Source organism: Vidua chalybeata, chromosome Z (genome assembly GCF_026979565.1).
Source record: "Vidua chalybeata isolate OUT-0048 chromosome Z, bVidCha1 merged haplotype, whole genome shotgun sequence".
Classification (NCBI taxonomy): Eukaryota; Metazoa; Chordata; class Aves; order Passeriformes; family Viduidae; genus Vidua; species Vidua chalybeata.
The window spans coordinates 63268105-63285648 of NC_071570.1; the positions used below are offsets into that span (position 1 = coordinate 63268105).

Genomic DNA, 17544 nt, shown 5'->3' on the forward strand with positions numbered 1-17544 from the left:
TCACTCCATTCTCCCTCACCCACAAGATGGTCTAAGGTGATTGATTCTTCCGCAAAATCCAGGCTGTATGGCCCCTCTCGGATTTTGGGAAGCAGGTCTGCTGCCAGTTTTTTCCACCTCCTCTCCCACAGGCTGTATTCCGATTGGAGAAGCAGGCAGCTGAACAGACGCTTAAGGTCTGTTGGCACTATGGTTCTAGATGTTAAAGTTGTTTTTAGAATGCCCTTAAAGAATGGGCTTGTTCTGCTGAATTTGCGTAATGTTTTGCAGACCTCTTTCACTGATTCATAGGGAAGGGGTGCCCATGCAGGGTTCTCCCCTCCCCTGGCGTAGGAGGCTGGAGTGTGGAGCAGCTGCTCAACTTCGTAGACTGGGCCCTTCCCCCCACTTCCCCCCTCCCCCCTCCTCCCCCTCCCCTGGGTATCTGAGGAGCGGGAGGACGTGGGGGCAGAGTGCGAGGGACAGGGTGGATAGAACGGGGAGACTCTTCTCCCTGGGACAGCGGGGTGGAGGTGACAGAGCCCTCCCTGTTGGGGGAGGGTGGGGCTGATGTTGCAGCAGGCAGGATGTGGAAGGAGGGAATGCCCACCTGAGGGGGAAGAGGGGGAGAGGTGGCAACCCGATGCCTTGTGTGGGTGGTGCCCATGCCCACAGGGAAGCAGGAGGGGGTGGGGTCAAAGGCTGGGACAAAGGGAACAAAGGAGAGAAAGGGGTTGTGGGAAGGAAAAACCCCTCCACGTGGCTGTCCTCCGTCTTGGGAAGACAAAGACCCCAACCATGTGGCCGTAGCCTCCTCAGGGGAGCAAAGAAAAGGGTTCAAGGAAACAGAACTGCGCAGGGTAGCACTAGTACTGGGATTTCTGACCAGGAAAAAGGGGTTGGAGAAGGGGTTTGGGGTCGGTTCCTCAGCAAAGTAGCTACTTTCGCTAAGGCAGGGATGCTGGGGTGGCTCAGGGGAGCCAGGAGCACGGTCCATGTTTGTGGAGCTGCCCTGCGCTTAGAGTGGCGAAGTACTCCCCCCTGCCTCCCCGGGTTAGGGGAAGAAGGGGTAGGAGAGGAAGGTGGGGAAATGGGTTCAGGAGAAGCAACAGTTTTTCTCAATGGCTCTTTCCCTTCCCGGCTCGCATTCCGGACTCTGTTTTTGCAACTTCTGATATTAACAGATGGAGCTTGGGGAAGCAGTCTTTCACGGAGGGATCCCTGTTGATTCCCTCTGCTAACCTGGCTTTTACCCACTCCAAGAACCCCATTTTGTGAGCATCCTCTGCTGTTACACGTGGGAAGGAAAAACACAGCCACCATACAAACTGTTTAACCAAATTTTTTTGGGGTAGGGGCCCTTCACCAATAAAATTCCCTTAATTTGCGCATAGAATTCCCTTTGTTGGGTAGATAGCACGATCCCCATGCATTTCTACCCGTAACCCCTCCCCCGGTGCAGAAAAAGTGGAAAAAAAACAAAAAATGCCAAAAAAACCAAAAAAACCAAAAAAGACCCCGACAGCCGCCACTCATGCTGCATGCTGCGTGTTCCGTACCCTCAGAAACGCAGTAAGGCCCACCCACGTAGTATTCACCGGGTACCCCCCGCTGCTAAATACTCACCAAACCGGAGTCTTCGCAAATAAAAGCTTCTACCAGGGTTTTCTTTCCCGGGAAGCGTCCATTCTTCGACTTTTTGTGGCCGTGAATGGTTGTGCTTCCAGTCACATGCGGGAAAACATGGCGTGTTTTCCTGTGGGTGGTGGAGACGTCACTGACTTACTTCAGGGAGACTTTGCTCCCGTTTTCCGTCCAGCACGGAGCACTTTTCCTGCGGACTGCTCCCCTGTGGTGGCGGCAGTTTTCCACATGGACCGCGCTCGCTTGTCTTAGCAGTGGCGCTCGCTGGTCGGCAGTGTAGCTTCGTGGCTGCGGCGCTCTTTCCGTGCGGCTCCCAGGTGCTCCGTGGAGACTCTCTGCCTGCTCCACAGCTTTGCGCTGGCCGTGGCCCCCACATTGGTCACCGCTGCATTACTTTTCTTGGCCTCGGTCAGCTCCCGAGTGCCTGGCTTGGGCACCTTGGCTTCTCATTGGGGCCGGTGCTTGCTACTTCCGGGTGCTTCTGCTGCCACGCTCTGGGGTGGGCTGGCCATGCGTTGCTGTCGGCGCGAGGGAGGAAATGAAGAGGCAGGGAAAACGTCCAGATCCATCTGCGTGGCGGATGGATGCTTTATTGGCTGCGGGAGCCGCGATGGAGAAGCCGCAGCCCGCTCCCAACCTCACGTGGACGAATATGGCAGCAGGGCTGGGGTGGGGGGAGCGGGATGATATAGGGGTGGGGCAGGGAGAGCAGGAGCTCTCCCCGCCCAATGAATACAGACGCCGTGGCGGTGACGTGTGCCACAGCGACCAACGGGAACACGGCGGGGGCAGACATGGGGCTTCAGGGCAAGTGGGACTGCGAGAATGGGGTGATGGGCATGGAATCCTCAGGAGTTGTCAGGGAGTGGTTACAAGGGTGACAGGGGGAAACTCCAGTGGCAGGCAGCCTGGAGCTAGCTACCATGGGGGGGGTGGGAAACACAGGGGATGCACAAGGGTACACAGAACTGGCAAAGTAACAACGATCAGAACCCCTAATCTGAACCCAAACCCAGGATGCAACACATAGGGGTTTGGGAATGGGGACTGTGGTCAGTTCATCACACATTGTCTCTGCCACTTATTCCTCATCAGGGGGAGAACTCCTTACCTTCTTCTGCTTCAGTGTGGTGTCCCTCCCCCACTGAAAGGACAGTCCCTCACTGATTTCTCCAAAGTGAGTCCTTCCCATGGGCTGATGTTCTTTACAAAATGCTCCAGCATGGGTTCCTTTCTCTGCAGGTCTGCAGGTCCTGCTGGAAGTCCAGTGCAGGCTTTCCACAGGATCACAGCCTTCTTTGGATATCCATTTGCTTTGGTGTGGGGTACTCCATAGGCTGCAAGTGGATATCTGTTCCATGGACTGCAGAGGGACAGCCTTCCTCACCATCTTCTCCATGGGCTGTAGCGGAATCTTCATTCTGTGTTGTTTTTATGAACATGCTCTATCTCACTGATTAATAATGATGTTCCTTGTTGAAATAGTAATAAAGAGAAGCTTTTTCTTTAATAGTAAACAGGTTAGAGTTACTTAATGTTTCCCTTCTAGTTAAGAGGGGATTTTGTTCTTTAAACTTGATCCTAATCTCAGTCTGACTGGATAATCAGACTGGCCTATGGCCTACATAGAATTTTTTTTCTGTATAAATCATTATTATGACATTAGGTACAATTAGACACACCCCCACACACACTCCTTTATCAGAATTTCATTTTAATATTTATGAAACATGCTTTCTCTGTAAACCAGGTACCTTAATTTTTTCTAAGTAATTTATTTAAGTTAATTTATTTAAGTTAAATTTATTTTAACCTGTTCAGGTTGAAAGTGTGAGCCTAAACAAGAAGTTAAACCAATAAAAAGAATTGTTACAGATAATTCTGAATAGATTTTCTGGAAGTTAAAGTGCACTGGTAAAATTCCTTTGGGGATAAAACTGGTTAGATGCTCTTTAAAAAATTATAATGTTGTGTTTTGTGAAAAGCATGTGATCAAACTTTGAGCAGTTTTATACTTTCCTTTGTAATTTGGTTGGTTATACTGAAGTTGCCATGAACAAGATGAAGATTAGTCAAGGTCTTAGATAGTCTGCCTCTTACCAATGTCCATCATCATTCACTCTAGCAAAGAAACAAGGATGTTTGCAGCTCAGATTGTTTTTTTAGTCTTTTAGAGAGATAATAATTGCCATGACATTTTAAAAGCTGTTCGAAAAATATTTTGTCATTAAAATGTTGCTGTTTTTCCCTCCTTCTTGCTTTCTTTACACTCTTTTCTGTTATTTGTTTCATAGGATTTATACAAGAGAAATAATTCTTACAGATTTTTGTCTAAAGTTTATTTAATTAATACCACAAGCCTCATCCAGAATGTTGTTTCTAAAGGCAATCTCACCAGTGAAGTTATTTCCCGTTAGACTCTTTCACATAAAAATCTCAGGCCCAGTTTATAAATAAATAGTGTGTGAATCTGTGCCAAAACATGGAGAAGGGTCCACAAGATGGAGTGGTATTTCTAAGTATTATTTTGTAGATGTGAGAAGAGCCATTCTGACATAAGTGGATAATAAATAAGAAAGAAGATACAGAAGCAGACATAGAAAGGCTGAAGGTCTGAGTGTAAAATAGATGCACAATCATTATTGCTGAATTGAATAACAATTCTCCTTTATGCAGGAATTGGAGGTAGATTGCAACTGAAAATATAGGGGAAGTTCTTCAGGAATTCATAATGCTTTTTGCTTGGAGGAAAAGTGAAGAAAACATTTTCTGTTGAGTATGTGACTTGTGTATGTATTTTCAGTAACCGTGTGGAAGCTTGGACTAGGGATGTTAATTTCCTGCTCCGACAAGAAGGAAGACCCATGGTGAAACTTATAGGCCATAGGAAGCAGTTTAGAGTAATGGAAACAGATTGGCGGAATACTGATAAAACTGTAAATTGGATAAAGGAAGAAGCTGTTAACTTTACTCAACCATTTATTCTTTACTTGGGACTAAATTTACCACACCCGTATCCATCACCCTATGCGGGAGAAAATTTTGGATCCTCTACATTTTTAACATCTCCCTATTGGCTTGAAAAGGTATGTGAATATAAAATTTAAATATTAATTTATTAATAACTGTACTTATTACAAACAGTATTTTATTCCTGGTTTTTCAAGATAGACCCAGTTTTGATATTTCACTATGCAGTAAAAAGTACTTGAATGAGATGTTATATTTCTGATTAAAGCCTAAGAAAATAGAAGTAACAAATTTGACTCTGTTGTGGGAAAAGGTTTGTTAGCAGTAGTCATTTAATCAATAAGTATGTATGGAGTTCAATGGCTAGAAACACATTAAGGAAAATGAGATTGTTGCTATTCTTAGCTGTAAATTAATTTTGGTAGTGGTCTGAAGCTCATTGTTACGAACATTCTGTGTTTTGCTTGTTAGAAATGATGCTATGTGTAATGATTTTGTCTGAGTTTTACAGTGAAAGATTGACTTTTTCTGCAGTATGGACCTAGAACATAAAGCAACATGAGACACAACAGAAGTCTTCCTTTCCTGTTAACTTTTTTTATGCTACTGTAGGTTTTGAAGCACAAGAAAGTGTCCTTATGTCTGTATGTGTAAAACTAAGATATAGCACTCCATTCCAAAGAAGAAATACTTTTTTCTGTCTTGTATAGTTTCCAGTTGCCATTTTCTGCCATAAAAAATAAACATAGATTTAATTGCAGAAAGGCATTAATATTCTCTGCAGCTGAAGAATTAGAATTAGGTTGATAAGACTATACTTCCAAAAACCCCTCCACATGCAATTTATATAACTTGTGGCCTTTTCTACGACAGAACTGCTAAACCTCTTTATCTAGGTGTACAAAAAATACAAATACTTAGAAAAAAAGGATTTACAAATGAAAGTTGAGAGATGTGATTTTTTTTTCATAATAGTGAGGATTCTGGGTTCTTCTGGGGATGGTGAGAAGTTTGTGGGGAGAGGAAGAACTTCGGAAAAAACCCTTTCAATTACAAAAAAGCAAGATCTAGCTTAGATATTACGAAAAACTTGCTGGGTGCTGATTGCTAGTTTAGATATATCTTGGGAAGCATAGGTACTTTTTTTTGAGTCACAGACAGTTTTTGAGTCACAGTTACAACATCTTTGACAAATTTTTGTTATCTTTTATCCAGTCAGAGTTCCTTAACTGCACAGGTTGCTGGGCTCCTTCCCACCACTGTGTATACATACTGGATTATTTGGGCTACATATTACCATTTACTGACCATTGGCTGGTTCTTCTGCAATGTAGCTCTTTTTTGGTCATGGAAGAAGCAGTCTTTTAAAATCACAGAGGTAATCTCATGAAGAAGTTTGATAACACAGATGAAGAACTGAATTAAATGTCCTGTTTATTTGGGCTTTAATACAGAACAGAGTATCAACACAGTATGTTTGTGAAACGCTGTGTTATTAAGTAGGTGGTCCCCTGTATTTCGCACAAGCTGTCAATTTTTCAGGGCATGTGACTTCTTTCCTAGTTATGAATTACATGTCTGGGTTTAAGATGATTCAAAGAGGTTGACATTCTAAAATTAGTTCCCCTTTGTTTCAACCAATCCCTTTCCAAGGAACCAATACCAATAGATATAAGTGAAAAAATAAGTTTACTAACAAGTGAAACAGCAACATGCAAAAAATAATAGTGAATAATCACTAGATATGAACTTCCTGAATCGCAGGAGCTCATGGGAACAAAGAGACCCCAAACTGTTGGGGTGCTGCCTCCTTCTAATATGACAGCCTCCCACTGCTGACTGCCTGCAGGGGGCAAAGGGAAAGTGGTGTCAGGCTCTTTCCAAGGTGGCACCTGCCACGGGTGACCATGCACTCCAAGAAACAAAGGGAGTGGGTGGTAGCAAAGCCTCCTGGGAAGGCTGGAGCTTACAAAGGTCTAGTGGCAGATAGGAAGTTCTGGCACATGTAGGGGCAGTACAGCTGTTCGCTGCTTCCTCTTGCACTGGCTGGATTCTGCCAGTGTTGATGCTGGTGCCTTCTGATCTGCTGGTGTGCTGGAGAAGGAGCAGGGGAAACTGGTCTCTGGACACTGATGTGGGATGGCCTAACCCCCTAATCAAACTTTGCTGCCTATGGAGTTTGCAGAGATAACTGGGAATAGTTTCTGTTTGCTGAATGCAGTTTTTCCGAGTTGCTACAGTTGGAAGCCCAGAAACTCACCATGTCAACCCCCTTTGAAGTGGAGTCTCCTCCTTCAGCAGAAGAGGGAGTCAACTTGTATTTCTTGACCTTTTAAAGGAATTGGCATCTCCTGGCTGCTCTGCAATTCTGGTTCCAGCCATGCTTTGGGTCTTAAAGATACAGTAACAATCTTACGGCACAGATAGATATGGAATGCAGTAACATTTTGGGTTACTCAGGACATTATCATAAACAGAAAAGGGGTTGTGGCTTTGTGAATACTTAAAACTAGGCTGAAGTCCTGTAGAAAAGAATCATGGATGGAGAAGGACACTTTTTGCTCTCTTATCTTAAGCAGCTAATAAATACCATTTGCAAAGTCCAAAATGTAACTCCAAAATGTAGCTAAGAACCTTGAGCAATAAGAAAATGACTGAAGCATTATTATTTTATCTTCGTGATTTTTTTTTAGTAGTGTGTTTTCTATAGATCCTAAGGAAACTTACATTTTTTTTGTGTCTATTTGACTGTTACAAAGCCAGGTTTTACTTTTGTGGGCACTTGAACTCTTGCAGATTTATCAACTTGTTTAGCTGTCAGACTTTTCCTCCAAGTAACAAGTGAAAGTACAAGAGGAAATTGCCTCAAGTTCCCTTTTATTTAAGGGAATATTTACAAGTGTGACAGCCAAGGCTAAATGTGTATGTCAACTTTCAAGACTCTACAGCTAGTACTGAAGCAGACAATATCTGTGACTATGCATAGTTTGAATATACAAATAGATTGGCTTTTTGGTTTCATACTGATCTTACATTTCTTTATAACTAAATGGATTGACATATGTAGAAGCATGCAGAAAGTATAAGAAAATTGGATTGATGTAGTCCATTCTTTTTATCAAGATGCCAAGACTTGTCATCACTGTCCTGGAGGCTTTCCCAGACTACATGGTTTTCCATGTTGTTCTCTAGTCCCACATAACCCAATCTTTTAGATCCATGGGTTTATAGTTATTCTACAGTTATGAAGACTCTATGCCAATATTCTGTACCTACTTTAGAAGAGTGTTCTGTGATACCTCTCTTAAAAATATACAGCAATTGGTGAAGCACATATTTGTGGCTCCTAGCCTTAGTTTCTTGTTGATTTTCATAGGTTTTTAAAAAACATTTTACCTTTGGAAACTGTGGAGAAGTAGGGAGGAGGAAGCTGCACGGTGTAACAAATAAGCAGCTAGTGTTTCCTGGGCCACAAATTGAGAACTTTGAATTTATGCTATAATTGCTTAAATTAAATCTCTGTTAAAAAACTTGTTTAATTCAGTTGCTAAAGAAATGTTAATTTCCTCTTATTTTCTAGGTAAATTATGAAGCTATTAAAATACCCAAGTGGTCTTCTGTTTCAGAGATGCATCCAGTTGACTATTACTCATCGTACACCAAGAATTGCACAGGAGAGTTTACAAAGGAAGAAGTGAGAAACATTAGAGCATTTTATTATGCTATGTGTGCAGAGACAGATGCCATGCTGGGTAGGTAATGTCCTATTACACAGTGGATTTTCTAGTTCTGATTTTTTAAAAAGAAAATGCTGATAGGGCTGATCTTTTGGGGAAAAAGATAGAAAACAAAACACCACAATTCACATCTGAGAGTAAGTTGTGGAAATTGCCTATTCCGTCTATATAATAAATGACAGGATAGCCTTTTAGGCGAATTTAGGTGAATTTCAGCACTCTGAAAAGTAATCACAGCCAGCAGTCAGAAGCTCTGTAGAAAACCAGTGACTACAGCAAAGTAGGGCACTATTATTATTGCACTGATTTAAAATGCAATGGGAAAATTACCCCATGGAAGCTGCCCCTCCTCCCCCATCCCCTTTTGACAGCCCAGGAACTACTAGGAGACATCAGAAGTGGGAATATCAATTTTACAGAGAAACTTGCAAAAAACACAACAATATAGATAAAAGAGGACACAAAGGGAGAGTGCTCCACCCAAAGGAAGGGTGTTCACCAACAAAAAAGCAAAAACACCCCCAAAGAAAGTACCTAGTGTGGTTTTTCCAGACAAAGGAAAGATGGCAACTATCATCTCCATCCCCTCCACACTGGACCATGCAGCTCAGGAAAACAAAAGCAATGAGGCAAAAAAAGTTTCTCCAGTTTATTATCCTTCCTCCAGCCTGGAAACAGTGGGAAACAGGGACAAAACAAAGTCTGGAGAGCCAATTAATCCAAATAAAGGGTCTGGCTGCTGAAAGGGCTGGCCCTGACAGTGTCATCAGTGGCAGAAATAGTAGCAGCAGTGGTGGTGGCAGCATCTTGTCTTATCTTCCTGCTGCTCCAGGAATCGTTACAGCTTGTCAGGGTTCTAGAAATAGTTAAAGCATCCCTTGAGTTCAGCAACAGTTAAGGGAACAGTTCAGATCTTTCCACCACCAAGGTAAGACTGAATCAGCTTCAACACACGTTAGCATCTCCTGCTGAAAAACATGCTCCCTCCATGACATAAGTGGTATGCTATTAAATAGTGCTGGAAACTCCGCCCTTCTTTTCCTCTGTACCCAGGACACCCATGTACAAGAGGAACAAAGTCTCTTTGATTAAGTGCTAACAGAAATAACGGAAACATTTTTGCGTAGGGGACAGACTGTAAAAGCTGAGCTGGAAGAAAAGATACATTCTGGGGCATAAGTAGTTTTCCTTTGAGGTTGATTTCAAATGTGTGGACTGGATAACAGCTGTTAGACATTGACTGAAGAATAAGGTTACATTTGGAGTGTCCCTTAGAAGCAGATTATAGAAAGTTATGAATAAATAATTAATTGCACATTCAGAATTCTTCAGAGTTTGCAGAAAGGTCTACAGATAAAAAATTTACAATGCAAGTTGGTCTTAATTTACAGCATTTTATTTTTCAATTTGAAAAGTGACCATGGATGAATAAGAATTTGTTTGCATACTAGTATGAAATTCATGATCAAATAAGCTAATCTTTTAGGCATATGGCCTAAACTAAGACAGCATAATAGATTGGTAAAGTGAATTAAAAGACCCAGAATTGCAATGGAAGCCTTACAGATCTAGGAAATTAGGGATTGCAAAGTAACTGCACTGCAGTTGTGATTTTATAACATCTTTTAACTAGTATGTTTAGGCATGAATCATCCTAAAGTTTTAATATTTAAGATGCCTAAGTGCTTTGCTTAACTACCAGCTTCATGGATCTTGGCCCTGTCTTTGTTGCACAAACGTACATACAAAAATAGAGGAGTGTATGTTTTCATTGCACAAATGTATGTGAAAAAAAAGAGGAGTTTCCTCCACTGAACTAGGAGGGTTCCTTGAAATTTGCATGCTGATTTGCAGCTACAGACCTTGGAAGAAGTATTTTGAATGTATCCTTTTCATTATCTTTCTGTTGTTGCAGGAGAGATTATTTCAGCTCTGCGAGATACTGGGCTTCTTGGAAAAACAATCATTATATTCACTGCAGATCATGGAGAACTTGCTATGGAACACCGTCAGTTCTATAAAATGAGCATGTATGAGGGAAGTTCCCATGTTCCTCTTTTAGTTATGGGGCCAGGTTTAAGAGAACAGCACCAAATATCAAATGTAGTATCTCTTGTGGATATCTATCCTACTATGCTTGGTGAGTTAAATTTCAGGTGACAATTTTTTTCCCTGTTACCATTACTATTCTGCATTTGTATCATAATAGTCAGAATGATGTCTCTACTTTGAGGCAATATAGTAACACAACAGAGATAATTTATCTGTGGACGTGGACATAACAGAAAAAATAAAAAATGGATGAAAAAATAAAATAAAGAAACTGATTGTCTTCTTTATTACTGTAACTTTTATCCACATAATTACACTGACTGATTATATATAGGATTATTTGTTAGTAAAAAAAAAGGGAATAAAACCCATTTTAGATATGAATAATCCTTGATAGCCTTCATTCCCAACAGTTTAGTATAGAAATTACAGTGTAAGTGCATCCAGAGATGTGATTAAACCTGAAAGGAGGAGGACAGGTTCATTAACTTAGCAAAGTAATGCATTTTATGAAGGGTCATGTGGAAGAAATGTGATGAAACTTTGTACAGGAAGTGTAAAAAGATGTGATAATGGATATCCACTCTTACCTTATGAGATATGAAAATACTCAGTATTGGACAGAGAATCAAATAAAAAGAACTAAACTTAAATTACTTAGATGGAAATCACTTTTAAGTGGGAATTTTCGAACAGTTATCTGTGATAAATAATGCAAGAGACAATTCTGATTGGAATTAAACATCAGGTAAAGTTATCTTTTGAGGCTTTATCTGTGATCTTTTAGGCTTCCAATCAGAAAAAAATGTTCTTTTCAAACAAGTCTGGAAGGCTTGCTCTTTAAGAGGTGTCACATGTACACTGCAATTGCCTGGAGAACGTGAGTGAATAAAACTGTATTTCTAGCAGTAAATGTCAGTGAAAACCCCACTTCTATATTGTTTTAAGTTGATTTTCTAACAAGTAAACAGAAGTTATTTATCTGTTTGTGTCTTCTCAAAACTTTTGAACCAGTTATCCAGTGAAAAATAGGATATAAAATCTGAGTGTCTTTCTCTTCCAAATTTTGACATCAAATTGTTATGTGTATATATCTGTACTAGATATGGATCTTATTAAACAAGTTTAGGTAGCCTATATAAAGAGTTAAAAATCTCTTCTTTTATTTCTTTCTCTATTTTTCCCATGTGACATAATTGGTCAGATGGTTTAACATCCTTCTGTCTTTTCCTCCTGGGGGGGTTTTCATTTGGGCTTTTTTTCCCCAGAACTTTGTGTGCATAATTCATTCCTTCTGTTCTGGCAGTTCCCTTTCTCTGTACTCTGAATGTCAAAAAGGCACATGTGACAAAAATGAACACCTGAAGAGCCATCTCTATCATGTATTAAGTTCTCAGTCTGCGTGCTGCTGCTGACTAGTGAGGAAACAGATTTCAAGTCTGTTTTTGTGACAAATTAATTGCTTTGGTTTGTGTTGTTGCAAGGAAATAATCTCTCTTAAGATGCCATCCAAATGCTTTGGTCAAGACTGCCTTCTGCACTGACTTTGAGACTAAAGTGCAAAAGTTTTGATTCCAGCAGAATCTGTTTGATACGAATGTACAGTTGGAAGTGCAACAGCTCTTGCCCTTTGTAACAGGATGTAGCATAATCTTCAGGCAGCACTAACTTTGTTGGTCTGTATGGAAGTTGAAAAGCAGAGCTTTTATTGGAGCTGCTTAAGGTGGCTGGAACATTCTTTGCACACAGAGAATCCAGTTACTGCAAAATATTGCGTTACTGGTTTAGGATGACAGAAAAGCCTATATCCCTTTTTCATTTGTTGGAATGTAGTATGTATTTGTTCAAATTTTTTTGCCCATCCATGCCCAGGAGCTGCTTGCTGGGTTTACACGGGTCTTCCTAGTACTTTGTCAGATACTGGCTGGGCAGAGAACAAAAAGGAAGACGTGTGCTGATGAAGGATTCACCTAAGAGCAATTTATATGCACAGAGTATACCACTCAACACAGAACAGATTAAATACTACCACGGTGCCCTGTGAAATGGCAAGTTTTGAATTTTGAATTACTATAAACAGTGTTTAGTGGGCTGATTAAAAATAGCAGTACTGTCATACATGGTTTTTAGGACATGCTTGGGATTCTCAGCTGTGTTTTTCAGAATGTTTCTGAAAAACCTTTGCAGTCTTTTAACCTGATCTTTGGGAGCTAGAGAAGCTTGTGGTATAAGTTAATGCTGAGGAGCTTATGGAGCATCTTCTAGTGGCCATCTGGTAGTCTATGGAGTCATCCAGTGTTTTCCATACATGCACTATGTTGATACCATCTCAAATACCATCTTTATCTCCAATCCTGCCAGAGAAGCAAGTGGCCCTGCTCCTCAAGTGTCCCCACCAGTTATAGGGGATAATAATGGCCACCTTTTATGAGGCATTTCATTATTCATTAATGAAGAATGCTACAGCACCATTATTGTTCAAGAAATAAATGGTTACAACAAGTTAGATGTGGAGCTTTTAGGGTCTTTCATGCTCTGTTATTCTTTTTCTTCTGCCTGATATAGTCAGAGCAAAAGAGAAATGTTTGCAAACATGATTAAGGAATAAAACAGCCCCATCCGTCGAAGGAGACTATTGTGATCCCTTTTCACAAACCTCTGTTAAAGGTTAAGTTACACATAGGTGATGTATTTGATCAAGGTGCTGGGCAGCTTGCCTTGGGAAGTTCCTTAAAGTATTAATTATTGTGTATTTTGGGATAATAACTAGGAGAGCACATTTTATTATCAACATTCAGACATTAGTAGCATTGTGTTAGACTTTTTTAGTCATGAAAACTGCAGTAGCATTTTGGTTTTGTGTATCTTTCCTTAGATATAGCACGAATTCCTGTCCCTCAGAACCTCAGTGGATATTCTCTTATACCGCTGCTACGTGAGAAGGCTGAGAGCAAAGCATCACCCAGAGGATCTCGGCCCTCATGGGTGCTGAGTGAGTTCCATGGATGCAATGTGAATTCCTCTGTGTATATGCTGAGAACTGGCAAGTGGAAATATATCACATACTCGGATGGCTCTTCAGTACTGCCCCAGCTCTTTGGTATGCTACTTTTATGTCTTGACTGATTCGTTAATTTACTTTAGTGTAAATTGAATCTTAATTGACTTTTTGTTTGTTACAGACCTTACTGCTGATCCAGATGAGCTTACAAATCTTGCCATAAAATTCCCAGTAACTGTACATTCTTTGGACAAAATACTTCGCTCTATAGTAAACTATCCAAAGGTTTCTTCTTCTGTTCAGGAGTATAACAAACAACATTTTATCAGTTGGAAACAAAGTTTGGGTCACAATTACTCAAGTGTTATTGCAAATCTTAGATGGCATCAAGACTGGTTAAAGGACCAAAAAAAGTATGAGAATGCAATTGAAAAGTGGCTTGGTAAGTAGATACAGACAACCTGGGTTTCATTTGAATGAGGAAATAAAAACATTATGCATTTGTAATATTATGCTGTATTTCAAATGTTAGAATTATTTTCATATATACCCTATTGAAAGTAAAGATAACTGAACTGTTACTGCTTTGTGTCAGAAAGCCAAGAGTATTTTATATAACTAGCTAGTACAACAAAACTAGAGTTTTAGATGTTCTGTAAGTGTAAGTAAGTGTATATAGAAAGGGTAGCGTGCAAATACTAATTGTGTGTATGTAATATTTAGCTTATTGCAAAAGTATGGAGTATTAAGCATTCAAACTCAATAGGAACTTCCATTTATAAGGAAAAGCAAGGATTATAAAATTTAGTAAAGTAAACTGCCAGTTACAGTGAAATTCCCTGTGTGTAAATCTAGATTAAATAGACATTCATCAAAAAGTTGGTAACCAGTACAGGTCTGAACATAGATGTGGTTTATGCGAGTACTTAACTATATCAGCATTCCTGTGTTACATGTGATTGATTCCCCGTGTTTTCAAGGCCTGCCTGCTAATCTCGTGCTGCTCTCTGGTCATCATCATAAATTAAAAACAAAAACAAAAAACCCCTTTTTGCCAAACCTATGAGTAGAGCAGTTCTCTGAGAAATGATAGGGTGATTTGCATAACATAAAATAAAAACTGCTTGAATGCAGTTAGATTCTGCAAGTAGATCCTTTAATGCACATCAGTGAGTGGAGAACTGAAACCTAAAATGTACAGAGAGGAGACACAATTGAAGCTTGCAGCAAGAAAAATACTGGTTTCCATTTTTTCCAGTGACTTGACCAAAAAGAAGTAGTTTTGGAAAAAGGTAAGATTTAGGTAACAACTCTTCCGTTTACGGGAATATGTAATTACAGCAGCTAGATTTGCTAATTCTTGGTCACCATCACTGCTGCTATAGTACCAGTTCAGAATGACATTATACTTAACACATAAAATGTTTTCTGGAATCTGTTTTAAATGCACAGTAATAGCAGTAAGCCAGTAAAAATAAACATAAAAAGAAGACATATTTTCTGATGGCTCCACACTCATTTCATGAGCAGCTTCCCACACAGAGTTAAAAAATCTTGAAACCCTGTAGCACATGCCATTATAATTCTTCTTAAAATGAATTCAGGTATGGTTGAAATTACTTAAACAAAATAAATGGGCTGCATAATTAGAGGAAGTATTTATATCCATGTGAAAATTTGCTCAAGAGAAAAAAGAATAAAGAGATTTCCTCACTTTCTAGAGGCCTGGACAGAATGCAGTACATTGTCCAAAATGGAGTAAAATAAAATTTTGGTGAACTGAATGTGTTTTGTGTGTGTGCTTTTTAATGATTGAATGTTTAAAATGTGGGGAAAATTGTATTTTGTCAGTTCTGTGAACAGTGCTTTCCTTGAAAAGATGAGCTTTTAAGACTAACTAATGTTAGGTTTAGAAAAGTGGCATTTGTGATGCTCTCTGAAATGGAGGAACAAATAGGGAAAAAGCCTTGCAACCATATCTTGTGCCACAGACTGTCCAGAGAAGCCCAGTGCATGGGGACAGGCTTCTTGAAAATTCAGGAATGGGCCAGCTCACTGCTGTTAGGGAGACCACGTAAAATCATTCTGCTGGGTCACATGGCTTGCAGTCTGATTATAATATGGAATATGTATCCTCCAAAAACACAAAGTAGAAGATGAAAAAGAAATTATTTAAACAGAAGGCTGCACTTGCTAGTCTGGTATTTAGAAAAGTTTTAGTATCTGTTAGTCTTGAGGAATGATTAGAAAGATTTTGTTTTCCAGGAGACTAGAACTTTATAAATGTTTGTGACAATGGGAGTCAGAGCTGGGAAACAGTGATGATAGGTAACAAGGACTAGAAAAGCTTAAAAAATAATTGGATGCCTTTATTTCAGGAAAAAGTGTAAGGAACTTAGATTGCTGTGTTCTTTGTAATTTTTTTACAGCCTTCCTTGGTTCTACCAGTTTTCCATTAAGTTTCTTTAGAAGCAAGACTAGAATTATTTCATTGTGCTTGTATTTTCTTGGTCTCCTTGTAGACTCTTATCAGGGATTCCTAGTTGTAAACACTGTAAAGGGACACAGGTTCCTAAATTTTGTCTCTTTGAGTACTATTTTCAAACTTAACACTTTCAAAAGTATTCAAAAATCTCTTTTACAGGAGATGTTGATGCTCTTCTGGGCATCCGTTTTAGGTATTGATACTTGACTGGCTGGATTGGGATGGATAGACACCCTTCCCCAGCAAATCTAATTTAAAGCCCTCTTCAGGGGTCTGGCAAGTCTCTGACCAAAGATGCTTTTTCCCCGCTTTGTCAGATGGACCCCATTGCCCCCAGGAAACCAGGGCATGGCAAAAGGGCTGAGTAACCAAAGTCCTGATTATGGCACCATGGTTCCAATCATTTGTTGCCCCTGCCAGGGTCATCTGGCCATTTCATAATAATATAATTTCATAACCTGTGAGCCCATAAACAAAATGCCCATTATCATTTTGGTTTCAGATTGCTTAGGCATAGCTAGGAATAAGCCTTTGAAACGTGAGGAAGTGTGTTAAAGCACATCCTCACAGTTGTGTTCTGAGCCATCAGCAACAAGAATAAAGCATAGCTAAACACGGGTACTTGTTTCAGCTTTTGTGAAGTCACGTTACCCTTAATTCCTCTCTCTTACTGAAGGTGCAATGACTAGAAGGTAAAATTAAAATTGGAAGCAATAAACCCCTCCATAAAATGTCTTTAATCTTACAGATGGAACTATCCTGAGGTCTTTAGGTTTATGTAATACTGAAAATTCCACTGAGGCATTGAGCCGTGAAAAGCTGCTATTTTTACACAATTCCTTGTAACAGTAAATCCATCCATCCATCCATCCATCCATCCATCCATCCATCCATCCATATATTATATATATATATGTATATGTATATGTATATATATATATATATATATGTGTGTGTTTGTGTGTGTGTGTGTGTGTATGTATACCGTTATTGTTTTTAGAGCAGATCCTTACTGGAAACCTAGAGAAACTCTGAGATTTAATGAAATGTAGTGAATAACAGTATATATAAGATGGCTAAAGAATTTATTCTTACAACAAACGGCCATACTTTTCTTTAGAATTATAAATTTTTATTTCTGTAATAGTAATAAAAATTACCAGAAAAGTGCAAATATCCCCTTTGCCATTGTCTGAGCATCCTGAGCCATTTACAATATAAACACCACCTGCTCATGGTGCAGGATTGGTGTGTGTTTGTGCCGTGCTTATAGACAATATTGCCCTTTGTTGTAAACCGAGAAGTTAATCCATAAAATGCAAGATTTTTTGACAAACACTGCAGTAAAGATTGATCAGAGGCTGATACATAAAATATTTTTGTTCTATTTCATACAAACTGTGAATAAGATATAGTTATGAGAAATAGTTAGAATCCTAAGTCTTAAAATATCATGTTGTAAATACACAAATTCACAGGAAAGTACACTGTAAAGATTATGAAGTGGAATGTGTTTGCTTCAGGGAACACCAGGTGATTATGAAGAAAATCTAACTAAATTCCTCCAAGTTGCCTATTCTATTATGAATTGCCGAGTAATTCTAATCACAAATTAGTGAGCTACTGGCACCCTCTCCCAGTGGCATTCATCACGTAGATGCACCCACCTTGCTTAT

At 39.8% G+C, this 17544-nt stretch overlaps 1 protein-coding gene across 4 annotated transcripts in view; it reads left to right on the top strand.

Annotated features, from left to right (window-relative positions):
* The window catches only part of ARSK (arylsulfatase family member K), a 33637-nt gene extending 18470 nt beyond the window's left edge, over positions 1-15167 (top strand). For all 4 annotated transcript variants that reach the window (XM_053968751.1, XM_053968754.1, XM_053968752.1 and 1 more), the window contains 5 exons: positions 4427-4709; positions 8174-8345; positions 10246-10470; positions 13258-13482; positions 13565-15167. In XM_053968751.1, the coding sequence (XP_053824726.1) occupies positions 4427-4709; positions 8174-8345; positions 10246-10470; positions 13258-13482; positions 13565-13833 (1174 nt within the window). In that variant the 3' untranslated portion in view covers positions 13834-15167. The remainder of the gene's footprint in view (positions 1-4426; positions 4710-8173; positions 8346-10245; positions 10471-13257; positions 13483-13564) is intronic.
* The last annotated feature ends 2377 nt before the right edge of the window (positions 15168-17544 follow it).